At 39.5% G+C, this 19,110-nt stretch overlaps 1 protein-coding gene across 1 annotated transcript in view; it reads right to left on the reverse strand.

Annotated features, from left to right (window-relative positions):
• LOC109920522 (A disintegrin and metalloproteinase with thrombospondin motifs 6-like) overlaps positions 1-19,110 on the reverse strand; it is a 148,101-nt gene that overhangs the window by 82,372 nt on the left and 46,619 nt on the right. Inside the window, exons 9-10 of the mRNA XM_048613909.1 lie at positions 17,184-17,228; positions 16,609-16,754 (exon numbers count right to left, since the gene is read on the reverse strand). Of these exons, the coding sequence (XP_048469866.1) occupies positions 16,609-16,754; positions 17,184-17,228 (191 nt within the window). The remainder of the gene's footprint in view (positions 1-16,608; positions 16,755-17,183; positions 17,229-19,110) is intronic.

The following is a 19,110-nucleotide window of genomic DNA, read 5'->3' on the forward strand; positions in this document are numbered from 1 at the left end:
GGGCCCAGTGCGGTCAGCCTGTCACAGATGGTGGTCAGTGGGCAGGGGCCCAGTGCATCCAGCCTGTCACAGATGGTGGTCAGCGGTCTGGGGCCCAGTGCGATCAGCCTGTCACAGATGGTGGTCAGTGGCTTGTAAGCTTGTGGTTGTGCCAGTGCAGGGCAGAACGAGTCCATCTGTGGGAAACCCCCAGCTTGGAGCACCCTGCAGGCTTTGGAAGGACTGTAATGTCTTTATTTTAACTTTATTTCTTTATTTCCTAATTTAAACCATGAAGAACTGTAATGAAGAAATCTTAGCTCTTTTCTTTGTGTCTCTATTTTTGTACCTAATCTATTTTAGTATCTCAGATTTGTAACTGGTTCTTTGTACCTAAGATGTCGCCATCTGTGGTGACATTGCACACTTTTCACTGTGCTCCTGAACTAGTGTACTTGAGTACACGTGACATTAAAACCTAATTCTAATTCTAAATCTAATTCTAAGAATGTAACCTGCTGAGGGAAGGCACCCGACTCATCCCTTTGCTACCTTTCTGAAAGAGACCTTTCAGAACTCAATGTACAAAAGAAATGGTGTGGCAATTCTCTGAAGAAGCTCATGGAAGACCTCTCCTGACTGAAATGCTTGTGAAAAAGTCCTAGTGATAACCACATGTGTATCAGGACCCATCTCTGCATTACAGGATGCCAGATTGAAAGCCAGCTGGAACATTTCATACCTTGTCCTTTTTCTTTACAAATCAACAATTAGTTGGCCAAAGTTGATCCCTGCAAAGGAGGTTTCTTAAATGTTCTTTTGTGTGTGTGTGTTAGTTTTTTTTTAAAAAAGGTATATATTTATTCTGTCACATTTCAAACTGTATTAATATATTTTGCATCTTTATCGACTAGTTTCAACTTGAAAAAAATCACCGAAATTACTTTATAAAATCTACACTGAATCACTCAATATTTCAATTGGTGTGTATAAATCAGTAAATTAATGATGTAAGTTGTTTCGACATGGGAAAGAATCTTGTGAAATGTACTCGGCCATGCCTTTTGATAAGATGAGTGCAAGTTGCAGATCCTTATGAAATAACCTTACAACTTTGACTTGGGACATGACCTGGGCCAATTGAATCTTGAACTGGCGTAAAAGACCTTTAAAAACCTTGAGAAATGGTCAGTGGTAGCGTTACAATGCAGATGTATGTAAGCACCGATGTCACTGCTGGAGTATTCCTGTTCACTTCCCAAAATGATGGCACAAAATCCTAAGAATGCAGTGGTCTTTCTGGCCTACTCAAAGCCACAGCATTGTCATAAATTCCATACAGTAATTTAGACTTAAAGTTGGAAGAGGGAGGGAAAGCCAAAATAAAGTTTTGACTTAGAATTCACTACTTATGCAGAGTGAAAAGCTGTCAATAGGGTCAATAGGTTTGATTGTAGCAGCCATGACAGTTGGAGAAAAGTTAGAGAGGTGTGCACTTCCCAAGGGCAGGTCCTTGGCTCATTGTCTGCCGATGCTTCATCTGGAGTCATTTTCAGTTTTTGTCAAAAGTAGTTTGTCATTGCTTTTCACTCTCTGGGTTTGGCAAGAATACAGGTTCTTTGTCTACCTCAGCTGGACTGGGAATTGAACAGAACGGTTGGCACACTGTAGTCTTATAGCCAACTGGCCACCTCTTCCAAGATATGGGGTTAATCTTAATGCAAGTTGGGTTTGGTGCATGGAAGAAGGTGGGGAATGAGAGGTACGTTCTCTTCCTCACTTTATGGAAGACTTGGACAGAATGTAGCCTGGAATCAGCTTGGGGCAGGTGCAGAATTTCAGATTGCTTGGGTCAACCCCAGTGACCAAACAGAACATTCCACAGCATTAAGAGAGAAGTCTGGAGGCAATTGTAGCCAAGCGCTGAGGAAGCCTGGGGCAGAAGAGGCCCACAATCTCCTGGTGGCTCCTGGAAGTTACTCAGCCACTGGGATGGCCAGATGAATTGTAACGTTTCCTTTGTGGTCACGAAAATTTGTATGTTCCAAAGTACTTTGGAAGCTGGAAAAAATATTTCACCGGTCTCAAGATTAGCAAAGAAATGAGCACTCTTTTATTATTATTAAATAGACTGAGCCAATTGCTTGTCTGCTATGTGAATCAGCTCAGTGCAGGAAGTCAATCCTGGTTACATTTGGATTTATTGCTACCCAGAGAAGAAACTTTAGATGAATATTCGCAAACTGTTCGTCCACATATTGAATGCCTTTCATTCACTCCAACTAGCCCAGAAATAACAGTGGAAGTAAACTAACATTAAAAAAATGATTCATGCTAATTTTCAGCAGACTTCCTAATACACAAACTAAACAGCAGGACTTAAGGAACAGATACAGAGTGTGACTTAGAAAGACACACTGGCAGCAGAGTGTAATTTAGAGAGGAACTGGAAAGAAGGGTTCAAAAATAAATAGAAGGGCAGAACATTACATCTGCATCCTTCTTCACTCATTAGGCTTGAGATGATGAATAATTGACATTTTACCCAGTTATAACATACTGTTCTGTTTTGCAGCATAAAAAGAACATTCAATAAGCCTCTGAGTACCACACTTTAGACAGGAATTTTTTAAATGTTCTTTTCCATGGACTTAACATGTTACTAGCAAGACCAGCATTTCTTGCCCATCACTAAACATCCCTGAGAAGGTGGTGGTGAACTGCTTTCTTAAACCACTGCTGGGCATCAGGGGCTGATAGTCCCCTAGTGTTGTTTGTAAAAGTGAAGCTGAAAAAAGGTCACCTTGTGAAGGAGGCTCACAAGTGAAGAATAGATAATTACTCCTAATTTGTTTTATTAATGGCTGGTGATCTGGGACCACAGATATCCTCTAGCTCCGAATAAGAATAACTTTGCTCTCTGTGGGAATTCATGGCCAGACTATTTGATTCTTGGGCACTCTTCCGGGACACAGTCAAAGAAATTGGATTGCATTTACATGACAACTGTAACATCATTGTTTTAGAGTTTCCAGTGTCAGGAGTAAAATGACAGACACTCATCAGGTAAGGTCATGATTAAAAACCACTAGTACAGGTATACTCATGTCACAACAGGTGAAGTACATTTCAATTGAAGTGTTAATTTAATTGAATTTAATCTTGTTTGAACCCCCAATTGAATCTGCAGTTACTGAGCTAAAAGATAACAAGTGCACAAAACTACAAAGTATTTTGCGTGATTTGGGGGGCCCCAATGGTCAGACTGTACAACCATGTAGAGATAGGGTTTCATAGATCAAAATCAATTATAAATGTCAGCTTGAAATTTATAATGGGAAAAAAAATTCACACAAGCTCAGAATGAACAATCCAAATTGTGACATTTTCCCCCTTGTAAATCCAGTATTTTTTCCTTGACCATAAGTCTAGAATTATTACTGGTGTTGCTTTTATTATACTTTTCTGGAATTCTTTCAGATCCATTCCTTAAATAAGAGAATCAATGGGTTATCCATGGTTCCATCCACAAATCCTGGAGTTACCTAACAACTCTAGAATTAATCCTATCTTGAGGAGTGCTTTATACATCTGAATTTTGCTAACAATGTCCAGCCACTAATTCTGTCATAATGCAAATCCTATAATACATCTCATTTAGACATTTCTCAAACACCTAACTTGTTGCACTCTTCATACTATACTGCAACTAAAGAACATATTTAACTTGCAGGAAAGTGTTAAGGTGGGACTTCATTGAGATATGCTTGGCATATGAGAGAACAGCCAATGTTAAATGTCTATATGCTGAGATTCAAGGAATTATACTTGTACCTATTATTGTTCCAGGATAAACGTTTAAAGGCTGTGCCAATCTTACAAAACAGAGGAAATCTATCTATATCACCACCTCTTAATAAATTACAAGGTTTAGGTGATTTAAGGCAATCCATGAAAGAGATTCACCAAGGAATTATATTGGAAATAAAAATGGTGTAACAGAAGAAATATACATCTATAGAACAGTCAAATATCACTAGCAGCGATGAGACATGTTTACAAATATGCAGTGTTAAGGTTAGTTAAAATATTGCATAAGATACAAAAGGACTTAACAGGACAAAACAAATGCGCATAAATTTATTTGTTAAAAGGAAAATTGGGGACAAAACTCATCTTGGGATCATTCAAGTTGGCCAACGGCAAAATCTTGACTCATTTTGTCATCTGCTTATTTCTTTTTCTCTTGCTTCTTTTATAATCTCCCAAAGTCAATTTCACTCCTGTTCTTGAAAAGACAGAGAGAGGGTCACAGAGATGTACAGCATGGAATAGACCCTTGGGTCCATCTCAGCCATGCTGACCAGATATCCTAAATTAATCTCGTCCCATTTGCCAGCATTTGGCCCATATCTCTCTAAACCCTTCCTATCCATACACCCATCCAGATGCCTTTTAAATGTTGTAATTGTACCAGCCTCCACTATTTCCTCTGGCAGGTTATTCCATACACACACCACCCTCTGCATGAAAATGTGGCCCCTTAGGTCTCTTTTATATCTTTCCTCTCTCACCTTAAACCTATGCCCTCTAGTTTTGGATTCCCCAGCCCTGGGAAAAAGACCTTGGCTGAGCACCCTATCAATGCCCCTCCTGATTTTATAAAGCCCTATAATGTCACTCCTCAGCCTTCGATGCTCCAGGGAAAATAGCCCCAAACCGTCCAAGCCCAGCAACATCCTGGTTAATCTTTGCTGCACCCTTTCAAGTTTAACAATATCTTTCCTACAGTAGGGACACCAGAACTGAAGGCAATACTCCACCAGTGGCCTCACTAATGTCTTGTCCAGTTGCAACACAATGCCCCAACCCTTATACTCAAGCACTGACCAATAAAGGCAAGTGTAGAACAGAGACAGAAGCAGAAACTGCTTGGGCCGTTGGCTCAGTTGAGGCAAACTTCAACTAGCGGGACAAGAGGTATTGGATCCAAAGACCCTAATGATGGGTTGCAGCAATGAAAGGCCACAACCTTTACAAAACAGAACTGTGACAGGTTTCCCTCCTGATAAATGGTCAGACTGGATTCAGGACTTTAAAGTTATAACTTTGATGCATGAAACCAAGGTGAGTGCACCTCCATGTTGAGGTGGCTGTACACCTGTTCTGTCTGGTGCCTTGGCAGCACCCACTTCATTGAGTGCCATTCTGACATTGCTGCAGGCCTACATTGCTATAGAGGCATCGTTGTCCTTAGTTGGATGATGAGCTTGGTGGCGACAAGTTAGAAGATTAACTCTGCGTATTTGAGGGCAAAAGTCATCATAGCCATCAGTTCTTCTTTAGGGAATTGACAGTACTAGAAATAGCTATGGTACGGAAGAAGCAAAAATGTTTAAAAAATTGAAGATTTAATTATGTTGAGAGATAGCATCCAAGTTCCTCAGCGAAAATAAAACTTACGTTGTAAGGTGAAACCCAAATTGCTCAACATTAAGATTTGTAAGATGATATTCCTTAAAAACATATATTTTGCCAGATATGCAAGGGGTAACATATCACAGGGGAAGGAAAATTTGGACATAACTAAAGCCATTGGTAAAATAGTCTAAAGGACATTTGAGAAGGCATTGCAGTTGGGGTGCTACTGGTGGTAAAGCCTTGGTCAATTAGTCAATTAATAGTGATTAGAGATCTCCTTTTGAGAGAACTAATGGGCTACGTTAGCTTTGAGAAACAAGGTCCATTTGCAAAAATGAACACATTGTATCTATTCGCACTATGGAAACCAAATGCCAAATTGCATCTTGCGTTCCTAAATTCAATTCCAGTCAAGAAAATGTTATAGTCGATAGGATACATTGACCTGATGGTATTTTGAACTAACAGAAATGGAAGATATACGAACTCATAAGTCTAATACCCCTTTTAGGTTTAGGATGATGCTGATGGACTGTAGGAAAAAAATTGGAAGGTGCCAATATTTTAAGGGAAGAAATCCAACAATAATAGATAAGTAAGTTTGACATATATTGTAAGGAAGCTGCCGGAGGACATTGCAAAGGGTGTTGCATGTGAATACCTGTAGAGGAGTTGTCAACAATTAAAAGAGAATTTTATCTTAAGGACTTTAGGAACTGGAGTCCTGCCTTCCTGACCTAATGGAAGTCTGTAAAAGGTGACATTAATGGTTAATGGCACTCTAATTCAGGATATCAATCATAATGTCCAGAAGGTCATTGATAAAGTGTCCTCCATGAGATATTGAGTAAGATTTCATGGTGTGGGATTGACAGCCAGGCACTTTGCTAGCAAAGTTGTACCATCATTGACCTACAGTCACCATCTACAGGAATACATTTGTTTGGGTAAGGTCACGAAATCCTATATGTTCTACACTGGGGCTATTGTCCTAAAAGTTCGTAGATTTTTGGAGGAAGACATAAATTTAGATATTTGCATATGATATAATATAACCAACAGAATTCAGAATTTAGACCAAATAAATATGTCACAGGATCCTCTGAACAAGGATACGGATATGTGTGGCAGGTGTCATTCATGGTGAAAAAAAATGCAGTTTAATGTTTTAGTACATGGGAAAATCTAGGTAAATACACAACACACACACAATATAGACACACAACGCACATGCACAACACACGTACACAGCAAATTCGAGAAGGGAAAAGGTAGTAAATATTTTGGGAATCATAAAGGCAGATACTGATTGATGATGGAGAAAGCAGTGTGGTGGGGGTGCAAGAGATTTGCAGAAAGGTAAAGGGGAGGCAACATATGGACAGGAAACCAATGCAATATTGAAGCTGAAAGTTCAAAAGGACCTGTCTGTAAGTTTGGTCTCATTCTCCAGGACTCATTTCCATCTCAGAGTTGTTAGGCTCAGAACCTCTCAAGAATGCTCAGGATTCTTCAATTCTGCAAAAGTTGCCAGTTTCAGCAGAATCTTGGGCATCTCTCTCCCACTGCATTGTGGTACTGTCAGACCTCCATGTGCCCTTCCAAGTGCTTCCTGGACTTAATGCAATTCATACAAGTCCAAATCTCTGGTTATACAATCTAGTTAAAGGCCCCGATTCTTATAAAGCTTCCAAAACACCCAAGGCAACCATGGGAGATCTGCTAGTATCGGAAGAACTGTTCTGTCTTCAACAATTATTTCACTGGAGATAACATATTCAAAAACATGTTACACTAGTCACGGTTAGTTTTTAAACAGATATTACTGAGAATGGATATTATCAGATGAGAATGTTGCTGCAACTGGCAGCAATAAGCAACTGGGAATAGCACTGACAAATTATTAACATTTGCACATATGCGATGCATTTATTTTCTGCAACAAGCCAACACTGTAAAACAAATGAACTTGGAATATTAAAAAAAATTGTTCGGAATGGTGGACAGCAAAAGGCGTAAAAAAGTTAACCCAAGAACTGAACATGCTCTTTCACATTTTCCATTTGGTTTCTTCAAGTTTTAGTTAGCCTTCAAAGCCTGTCTAATCCATTGAGTTTTGGGAGGTTTCTCAGTTTTTTTTTTATAAACAGTGTGAAAAGGAGATGAATTGTGTGCTCAAGTTGAAGGATTTCAATTCTGAAATGGAACATTTTTTCACTATTTACATTAATATTTGCTTTACTGCAAACTTCCCATTACTTTTCCCAATAATATTCCTCAACAACAAACTCACTAAAATGGCCTCATTGTATCATACCAAAAAAGCAATGCCTTATGTTGCTCTTTCTGAATTTGGAAATGATCAATTTGATACCTGGTTTTTGGTCCTTTTCTATAAATTTGGGCTCACTCATTGCTGGTCCATTTGGTCAATTTCATTTTCATTAGGATATCTTAGGCCCAGGGAGGAGAATTTTCATAGACATTTATGTAGATCTTGTTTCTCAATGTAGAACTCATGAAGCATCCTCAGACTTATTCTTGAAGCTGCTTATCAGTTTTCCTAAGCGCTATGGGTTAACATGTATGCAGAGTTCTGTTCTGAAAGGTTTGAGTTTATTGATGAAGTAAATATAGCAGGTAAAGTCTCAATGGATTTTAAAAAAGCACCCGTGAGGGACTGGATTTGCCTCTTAGGCTGGAAAGTGGTGATTGGTACTGTATGAGGGTGGCAAACACAACTGTAAGTAGCAAACACTTGTTTTGTTGTGATTTTCCCTGGGACAGTGAATTAGTGGCTTGGAGGAAGGTTGACTACCTTTAGGCAGGCTATCAAAGCTGGGGGACCAATCATTGGTCCTCCACATGACTGAAGCAATAGGCAGCCTCTCTCCAAACTTTTCATTAAAGATTTAAAAAAACATAGATTCAACATCCAGGTATTTAGATGTCATTGTCTAAAAGGGATGGCAGAGGTGAGAACACTCAAGACATTGAAGAAATATTTAGAAGAGCACCAAAAATGCCAGAACATACAAGGCTACAGGCCAAATGCTGGAAAATGGAATTATAATAGATAGATGCTTGATGACACAGCACGCTCAAGCTTCTATACAGGGCTTCCTGTCTTTTCGTTTCTGCCTGTAGCTTCTTGTGAAAATTCTATGACTGCTAATTTAGTGTGGATTGGGTTGCAGGAGAATTTGGGGAGGGGTATGTTGGAGAGGGGAAGGTTTAGATGAACCCCCTTTAGAGGGCAGCCGGCAGTTATTCCTGCATCCTAGTGGTAGGGACAGCATTCTGCGCGCCAGACAGGCCTGGCTTCTCCAGTCACTTACTTCAAACACCTAATTTGGCCTCCACTGCCCAAAGATTGGAATACAATTCCGAACTGGCTTCCTTGAGTCAGCTTCAAATAAGGTCCTACTGAAGTAATCCTCCCGGTCCCTAACACCTCCTTAACAAAATGGCCTGGAGATAGGGAGTCAGGAGTTGGCATTCTGACCAGCAGGGCTTATTTTAAACTCCTACTTATCTTTGATTGAGGCGTTGGGTGAACCCAATAATCCAGCCCCAAGATGGCTCAACATATTGATCACAGATATTCAGGGGAGACACTGGTTCAATTTCCATAGCAGCAGAGAAATTCAAGAGAAATTTTAAACCTTTTCAAATGAAGATGAACTTTGATAGGGGTTCCTGAAGAAAATCTTTTTCTGTTAGTTGGGGAATCAATGATATAGGTTGATCAGCTGAAATGAAGAAGGCAGCCATTTAAGGATTGTCAGGTGGTTGGGATACATAGCAGATAGACTGCATTAACCTGTTAGTCTCTACATATTGGCATTTACATGCCATAGGTGGCCAAGCTTCACTTGAACAGCAGATGCAGAGACTCAAATTTACCAGGCAGGCTGTGATAACCGGCAGGAAAATGATTCATCAGAGTCTCCCAACAATAGCTTCATTGAACACTGTATGAAAAGAAAACTGCCAGGTAGCTCATTTAGCCAAGCCTGATTACTGTCCTCAGCTAATTTGCCAGCAAACCGTATTTGCAGGCCTGCTTTGCACCTGCTTGATCATGGCTACAGGAACTGTCTGCACACACTCTGAGTCAACATACAACCAAATCCAGAGGCGTGCTTTTTTACTGCAAGAACACCCATTGCTCACATTGCACTTGACATCTACAGCCTCAAACTTCTATATGGGGAGACCTCTCTTTTCATTTCTGCCTGTCAGTTCTTGACAGAGACTGAACAGTTTGAGATGGCTTTTTTAAAAATCATTTTTTATCTCTCCATTTGACACTACCCCTTCAATTCTCCCACCATTTTAATTTATATGCAGTTTTCCTGTCATCACTTGGATTTTTTTTGCAATTGCAAAAGAACTGGCCAAAGAAACAGTTTGATTGAGATACAACCAGTTGGGTGAGATTAGTCAGATCTTAATCTTAAAGCATGACTTGTACCAGTATTTTAGCGTCAGTCCCTTGCTGTCTGATTGCTTTTGGTCTCTGCACTTTTAACATGTTTCATAAGACAGCTGGACCCATTCAAAACCCTGACATTTTAGTCATATAAAAAAAGAGCATTCTAAATGTCTATACAATAATCACAACAAGACAGTGCAATCAGATGTAAAACACATTTTGCTTCTGGCATCGATGCAACTCTGACTCCTACTCAAACCCATTTCAGATCACGGAACAAAATACATTAAACTTGGTTAATACCCGACATGGGTCATCATGTTTCCATTTCAACCACATAAACTGTCTTGGACATTTTAACTGCATAAAATGCTTCAGCTCAAACTTTTAACTAGGGGCAACTTTTTCAAAGCGCTAGTAGCCTTTTAATAATCCATAAAATGAGCAATTAAAGAAAAAATGGCTGCTTGTAAAAGCAGAGTACAAACAGATCCACAAAGACCAGTGACTGCAGCTCTAGCCATGGATTATGCTGAGTTAGTAAATTTCAGATAGCGAATAAACAAAATTATGTTTATACAGATTACCTTCAGGAAGTCACAAGTCACTTCAACTTCTTGGACCACTATGGGCTGGATTTTGTCACAGAGGCAGAAGTGGGCTTGGAGGTGGATGTGGCAGCTTTCCTCTTGTTCAATATTTCCAAAGGGATGCTCAGTGGTGGCACATTAAAAACCAATCCAGCTGAGTTGTGTAGTTCCTCTCATCCATGACCATTTTTCTCCAGATACATGCGTGGGTAACCTGTTGAAGCCTGACTGTTGCTTGGAGATGGTCCCCAGTCGGCAGTTCAAAGGACCACTGTCCATTGGTTTAGCCCATTCATGGTGCACTAAGGCTGCAGGGCAGGCTTGTTTTAAGCATGTTGGCTAGATGCAACTTTCCTTCTGGGGTTTGTTGGGGGGGTTGGGGGGGGGGGGCGTGCGGTGGTGGTGGGAGGCAGCCATCCACATCCCTGCAACCTGAAGTGTCCTCTGACCTTGGACACTTTTATTGACCCATCTGCCAGGATTAAATTGTCCTGTTACTTTGCCAAACCTAGCGTGATTAAACAGGCAGGTGGGACTCAACATCAATGGCAATCGACAACTGCGTACGGTCCTGACACCCATTGGAAAAATACAATCCTCAGTCAGAATTCTTACACAGGGAAATTTAGGAAAATTTCATCATTCAAGTAAGGAAATGAATTCGCTTTAATTTCTCCTTGAAATTATTGGAAACACAAATTGCATAGGTTCTCTAAAGCAGTATGTTCCCGATCCAAAGAGAGAGGAGGCATTGCTAGACCGGGTTCTTGGGAATGAGAGAGGCCAAGTAGATCAAGTGTGAGTTGGAGAACATTTAGGGGACAGTGATCATTGTATCATGAGGTTTAGGTTGGCTATGTTAGAGGACAAAGAGCAATCCAGAGTTAGAATAATTAACTGGGGGAAAGCCAATTTCAATGGTGTAAGAATGATTCCAGTTTATTTGGCCCGGAGTCAAAGGTTGGCAGGCAAAGCTGTAACTGAACAATGAGCTGCCTTTAAAGATGAGATTGTTCAGGCACAGTCAAAATATATTCCCATTAAGATGAAAGTTTAGGCAAACAAATCCAGAGCTCCCTGGATGACGAAAGTGTTAGAGATTAAGGTTAAGAAGAAAATGTCTGTTGATGACAGATGTCCAGTGGGCAAAACAACGGAGAACTAAGCTGAAGGTACAAGGTTCAGAGGAAAACTTTGAACGTTCTTAAGAAAATCAAAAAGACACTATGAAAAGAGACCAGCAATTAACATTAAACCTAATCACAAAATCTTCTAATATGCATGTGAAAGTGTGGCATAGGAGGAGTTGGACCAATTAGGGATCAAAGAGGAATTTACACATGGAGACAGGCTACATAGTTGAAGTATTAACTGAAAACTTTGCTTCTGGCTTTACCAAGGAAGAGGATGGCACCAAAGCCATTGTGAAAGAGGACGTAATTCCACCACATGAAGTGTTTAAATTTGATAAGGAGGTGGTTTGGATAGAATACCTGCTCTTAAAATTGATAAGGTGCCAGGGCAGATGACGCATCTAAGGATATTGAAAGAAGTTAGAGTGAAAATCATGGTGGCACTGATCACAATGTATAAATCATGTTTAGACTCAAAGGTAGTGCCACAGGACTGGAGAATTGAAAATGTTACCTGCTTGATCAACTAAGGCTGTAAAAGGTAAGCTCAGCAAATACAATTGTGTCAATTTAAGTCTGGCAGTGGGGTAACTTTTTAAAATAGTACCTCAGGATAAAATGAATAACCACTGCTAGCAAATGTGGATTAAATAAGCAAAAGCAACATGGATTTAATCAGAGCAAATCATATTCAACTAACTCGCTACAGTTTTAAACCAAGAAGAGGTTAAAAAATCGATGTCGATGTGGTGAACACAGACTTCCAAAAGGCACTTGATACAGTTCCACATGACAGGCTGGTGAGCACAGTTATAGCTCATGGAAAAAAAAACGACAGCAGCAATATTGACATAAAACTTGGCCAACTGACAGAAAACAGATTAGCAGTGATTAATGATATTTTCTGGACCAGAGGAGAGTTTGTGATGAGTTCCCAGTGACTGGTTTAAGGACCCTTGCTTTTTCCGATATACAGAGATGACTTCAACCTTGACACACAGGAACAATTTTCCAATTTTCAGGTGATCTGAAACTTGGAAACATTGTGAACCGTAAGGAAAATTGTGTAAAACTTTAAAAGGACTTAGGAAGTTGGAATAGGAAGGAAAAGGCAATTAAAAAGCAATGCAAGGAATTGTGAAGTGATTCATTTTGGTGGGAAAAATGCAGAGAGGCAATAAAGAAAAAGGCATAACTCTAAACGAGCTGCAGGACAAGAAGAACTTGGAAGTACATATGCAAGTCTTTGTAGGTGGCAGAACAGGTTGAAAGAGCAGGTAAAAGCATGCAGGCTATGTTAAAGTGTTTAAGGCAGACTGTACAAGACTGGTTTGGCTTTAAATGAAGTATGGCATTCAGTACTGGGTGCCATACTTCAGGAAAGATATGAAAATATTAGACAGATTGCAGACAAATAATTCCTAAGAATGACTTTTTCATGCAGAGGGTGGTGTGTGTATGGAATGAGCCAGATGAAGTAGTGGAGGTGGGTACAATTATAACATTTGAAAGGCATCTGGATGGGTACATGAATAGTAAGGGATCAGAGGGGTATGGGCCAAATGCTGGCAAATGGGACTAGGTCAGACTGGGATTTCTGGTTGGCATGGATGAGTTGGACCAAATAGTCTATTTCCATGCTGTATATCTCTATGACTCTGATTCCAGGGTTGAGTAATAGTGGATACATTGTTAGATTGGAAAAGTTAGCACTGATTTCCTTGAAGAGGAGAAGGTTGAGAGGAGATTTTACAAATATATTCAAAGTCATGAGGAGTCTAGGTGGAGTACATAGGGAAAAAGATACTCCCATTGGCAGATGGATCAAGAATGAGAGGCCACGGATATAAGGTAATGAGCAAAAGAATTGATGAAGACATGACGAGCTTCATGTGGCATGTGGTAAGGTCTGAAATGCATTGCCTGAGAGTGTAGTGTAGGCAGGTTCGAGGCATTGAAAAGGGCTGAATTGTTGAATTATTGTCTGAAAAGGAAGAACATGTAAGGCTACGGGGAAAATGCAGGATTGTGGCACCAAGTGAATTGCTCTTTTGGGAGAGCCTACGGAAACAGAGTGGGCCAAATTACTCCTTTCTGTGTTGCAACGATCCTGTGATTCTGAGAAAAAGACTAGAGAAATTGGCCAGTCAGTTTGTTCATTAACTTAACACTCTAGATGCTGACATTGTGATTCCCAGGATCAAAGGTTTTGGTGTGCTCACACTCTCCTGCAAGCAAAATGCATGTGTCTTAGATTGGAGTGATCAACAGCATTAGCCTCACTCGCAAAAACTGCCAATGTCAGCCAGGCAGTGGATTCAGGCTCCTTAATGGGGGTCTTCTTCAAACTTGTTTGTTTCTGGATTGCCTAAATTTGTATTGTATATTTCAAAGAGTTGTGCATTCATCATTTTGTTTATATTTCTTTTACATCCCTAGTGATGGTTTTAAGCACAATCCTCACTTCTGCTGAGTTGCACTTGTACTGAACAGGCCAAGTAGCTACAGCAATCCATTATGAATGACGTTGGGCCATCCTCGTGCCAAAACAATGAGTACCAATAAGCATGTGCAGACGGTTTTAAGGAGCAAAGGGGAATTAGCCAGAGTTGCGGTTTATGCTGGAATCAATCACATAATAAGAAATAAAATTGGGGTCCTGTAAAGGGAGTTTTATCGGTTCGGAATCAAATTAAAAGAGCAGGACCTAAAAGGTGCAAATCTGAGGATTATTCTTGCTGTCGTGTGCCAGTTGACATTAGAACAGTAAGATATATACCTAACTGGAAGTTAACTTTTTGTCCTTACTGCCGAGTAAGCTGGGTTGGGAGGAGATGCATCATAAACCTTTTTTTTGAGATTTTCAGTTCATAGAAATAAGACAGTAGACAAACAAAGGAAAATACAACTAGAGGATGATTAAGGGACAGACTAGACAGATTTCCATAATAAATAAAAAAGGTCATCATGTTCTGACAGGAAAAGCTGCCAAAAACATATATACATCTGTCATATATAAACGGTCAGTAAAGGCTGCTCCCACTTACCATATTTCATCCAACTATAATATGCCACAAATAGGAGACCTCATAAATAGCACATTCTGTGTTATGATATTGACTTGCTAGCTCTCCACATTTAAACTTCTCTTTTCCAAAATGTTTCTCTTGAATCTCAGGGACTCAACTTGCTGAGACATAGGTTCGTAAATAAAGGTGAATAGTAGTTTCCACCTAGCGACCAAATTTTGGAGCAATAGAAAAAAAATGCACCCTCTTCTGAGTTCAAATTATTGCTGGGACCAAATAAATTTTATTGTGTTCTGTAAATAAGGACTTCTAAAAAAATACTGCATATTATATGCTCATATAAAAGTTAATCTTGTGTAAAAGTCACTGCTAGTTTTTCAAGAATTAAAGCCAAAAAATTTCCGAACTAAGTACTATAGAGATGTTAATGGTATTATCATAGAATGCATACAGTGTGGAAGCAGGCCATTCTGCCCATTGAGTCCCTCGACCCTCCAAAGAGCATCCACCCACACCCACCCCTCCCACCCTATCTCCATAACCCTGCATTTCCTATGGCTAATCTGCCTAATCTACACATCCCTGGACACTATGGACAATTTAGCATGGCCAATCCACCTAACCCGCACATCTTTGGACTGTGGGAGGAAACCGGAGCACGCAGCGGAAACCCACGCAGTCATGGGGAGAATGTGCAAACTCCACACAGACAGTCACCTGAGGTTGGAATTGAACCTGGGTCCCTGGTGCTGTGAGGCAGCAGTGTTAACCACTGAACTGAGATGATTTCATCATAACTGGTAAATAAGTTCTTTAAGAATTTATACATTTGTGTTTTGGCTCATTTATTCAAATTATTAAAGCAATCGGACTATGAATGATAATCAATAATAAATTCTTATTACCATTGGAACAGATTAAACCCACTGCAAATCTCTTTAAAATTATCCACATTAGCTGCCAACAGTTTCTTTGGCCAAAATTCCATGTCTACCCTGTCCAGAATGTGTCCGTTAGAGGAAATCAGAGAGAAATTCACTTAGTGCAGGAGCGCATGGCAGCCTAGTCACACCCATATTTTTATGGCACTTGCTGCCATTTTTCAGGAGTTGACCACTCAAAGGTCCCAAAGCCTTATTGACAGTAACTGAAGAAAAGTGTGTGATGTTCGTGAGGGAGTAGGGTGGCAGCTGAGTAAGTAGGGGAGACAAGATTGGTAAAAGTGTAGGCTGGTTGGTGCATGAGAGGGCTAGAGCACCAGGTAAGTGAGAGGACTAGGGTGTTAGGCAAGTGGCCAATTGGTTAGGGTAGATTTGGAGGGACAAGGGGTTTGTGTTGAATGGGGTGGTCAGTGTTGTGTCTGGTGGTATTGTCAGGTCGAGGTGAGGGGAGAAGGTGCGAGAATATGATTTTGGGTGTGCTGAGGGAGTGGCTGTGGAGGGGTCAGTGGTGAACCAGGGGAATGGTTTAATAGTTACCCAGGAACTGGGACCAGCCATTTTTTTAATTTTCTAATGTCTCCTGGGTGAGTGTTAAGCTTTAATGAGTTGGAACTTTGTGACATTAACAGGCTTTTTTTCTGGCATTTTCCAGACATGGGAATGGCCCTTTCGAAAATTCAACTTCTGAGACAATTCAGATTTAGCTACTTTGGGCATTCTCCAAAATCCCAATGAACAACTCCAGCCTACACTGCTCCAGGAACTCTGTCCATCAGAATACCTGGGCCAATATCCATTCTTTAGTGCTTTTCATTTTATCTTTATTCCAGTGCAATTTCTTTTGGGTCCAAATCACGCGGGCTTGTTAATTTCTCAAAAACATTACCTGTGTAAAAGTCATTTGCATAATTCAAATTTGTCTCAAAAATCAATGTTTAAACAAATATGTACAGTATGTAATGATATGCTTGATATAAAACAAAGTGATAAAATACACATATTACATGGGAAATTATTTTTAGAATTCAAAATTTTGTCTATAATGAAATTTAATTATTTTTAGAATAGATGACCTACCTGGTGAGAAGAACAGCGTTATCGTGGTGAGCGATTCCATTGTCAGGGATGGCATTTCCGTTACCATTGCGGGAAAGAATAGATTTCTGCCACTTACAGAAGCTATCAAGTGACTTGCCCGCATGATGATTTATTTCCAAATTTGGCTAAAAATGTGAAAATAAAAGACAACATACTGAATGACCAATAAAATAAGTAAACTTCAAAATTCTAGATGCTCCCTTTGCAGTGGTATTTGGCTTCTATGAAAGCTAAATATTCAAGTTAATAGAATCAGAGTCCTAAACAAAAATGAAACAGATTGGTAATTTTTGGACTTGATGGGGATCTCACTCGCAAGCTGGCAAAGAGCTCAGGACATTTCTTTTTGGGAACACCCCTATATGAAGTCACAATGAGGACCCCAACCTAGAAAGCTACAAACCATCTCTGAGAGCTAGTAGGAACTGCAGATGCTGGAGAATCCGAGACAACAAGGTGCAGGGCTGGATGAACACAGCAGGCCAAGCAGCATCATAGGAGCAGAGAGCTAATCTTTTTCTGTTGGGCATGGGTCTGCAGAGGAAGGCCAGTACCTCCTCATTACTGAGCAGCATCACTAGGAAAACAACGGATGAGACCTAGAATCACCATGGACTAGCATAGGCGAGATATGGTGGGGGAGGGTTACAAATGGTCACACGGCAGGGTTATGGGTGAGTGGAAAAAGCTTTGTAAAATCATTTAAACTTAACAGGAACAGCGGCAGAGAAAGCACAAAGGATTCTCCATACTGTTCAAAGTATGTGAACAATCACTAAGAAGATGGGAAAAAAGCATAAAATAACACTCTCTCCTCATCTTGGGAGAAAATAAAATGTGCTTCTTTCAGTAGAAATAGGAGGATGATTCCCAAGTATAAAGAAGTTTTTAACTACAATTAACAAAAATTAAGGAAAAAATTCCGACAAACTAAATCAAAAGAGATCTTAGAAACTTCCATAAAGACAACAACGCTCTTAAAAGATTTATTAGCGACTCATTTCTCATTACAACAACTACAATTATTGCGATATGCAAAACTAAAATATTTTATAAACTTGAAAACTCAACATTAATACAACTGTGCTGACTATATAATTTGAAACAATAAACAGCAAAAAAAATGTAGAAACCTTACAACAGCTTTCAAGTAGCTCATTAAACTGGGAGCAACAACAACAGTTAAATGCAATAACTATGGAAAAAAAATTATCCTTCCAAGCATGTTAAAAATCTCACATACTTTACACAGTGTATTTAAATTGGACTTTGTGAAATTGACAATTAATTAAAGAATTGCATCAAGATTATACAAGAATCCCAGAGAACAAATAAGCTCATTTCTTTATTCTGTAAGTCTGATAGTCGATCACATTTTTAAGATGAGGCAGAATACAAAATAAGAGACAATATTATTGGAACAATTTCACATTGAATTTAAAAACCAATTATATAATGTAGACAGAAGGATTTGATAGAAGCACGCAACTTAATAGAGAACCTTATCAATGTGTACACATTTTCAGAATTTTGTGATTAAAATGATTTACAATTGGCACTAATTCACAACAGAATTGTTGTTAAATTTCTGGTCTACTTATTTCAGATATGTTACAAGGGCAAGAGGATCTCACACTGCAAAGTGCTATTCAAATAGCATCACAAGCTGAACTCCAAAATTAGCATCAGGAAATGATGGTTAAAATAAATCAACCAAGCTCAAGAAGTTCATCAAGCTCTGTCAATTTTCTAAAACACCTAAGCATCACATGACAGATCAACTAAAAAAAGTTAAATCCTTTGATGCTAGAACTTACTATTCCAGCTGTGGAATTAATAAATCAAAGAGTCACCATATCGAGCTTTATTATGTCAATGCAACCTCACTACAAGAAAAGGGGATTTAACTAGAAAGTGTTCGAACCTTAAAAGAACTATTGAACCACAAAACTCATCATGCTTACTTGCACAAAGAAGTCAATACCTTACAGCAAGCTCCTTTGGAAGAAAATATGGAATACCGAGACATATTTTCATTAGAATGCACACTAAATGAGGACATGCCACCTTTGGAAGATACATTTGAATTTTTTCTAGAGCTAAGAGATGACACATCAGAATCACATAGAACACGGTCATCCATCTAATTTCCATGTTAACACTGTGGTAAATGTTACTCTTAAATCTGAAACAATCCCTTGGTTGAGGTGAATGAAACCTTCTGTTAAGAACTGCACGGTGCAGGCACAGCACCATTGAAAACTATAAGTATGTTGTGAGTATTCTTAAAATACAAAGATCAATACTATATTGAATAGGAATACTTGATGAAAAAACACTTCTCACTTCTGAGCAGAAAAACACTCTTAAATTTTTACAGAGACAACAAGGTGCAGGGCTGGATGAACACAGCAGGCCAAGCAGCATCATAGGAGCAGAAGGGTCTAGGCCCGAAACGTCAGCCTCTCTGCTCCTATGATG

The sequence above is a fragment of the Rhincodon typus genome, chromosome 29 (genome assembly GCF_021869965.1).
Source record: "Rhincodon typus isolate 14 chromosome 29, sRhiTyp1.1, whole genome shotgun sequence".
NCBI classification, from domain to species: domain Eukaryota; kingdom Metazoa; phylum Chordata; class Chondrichthyes; order Orectolobiformes; family Rhincodontidae; genus Rhincodon; species Rhincodon typus.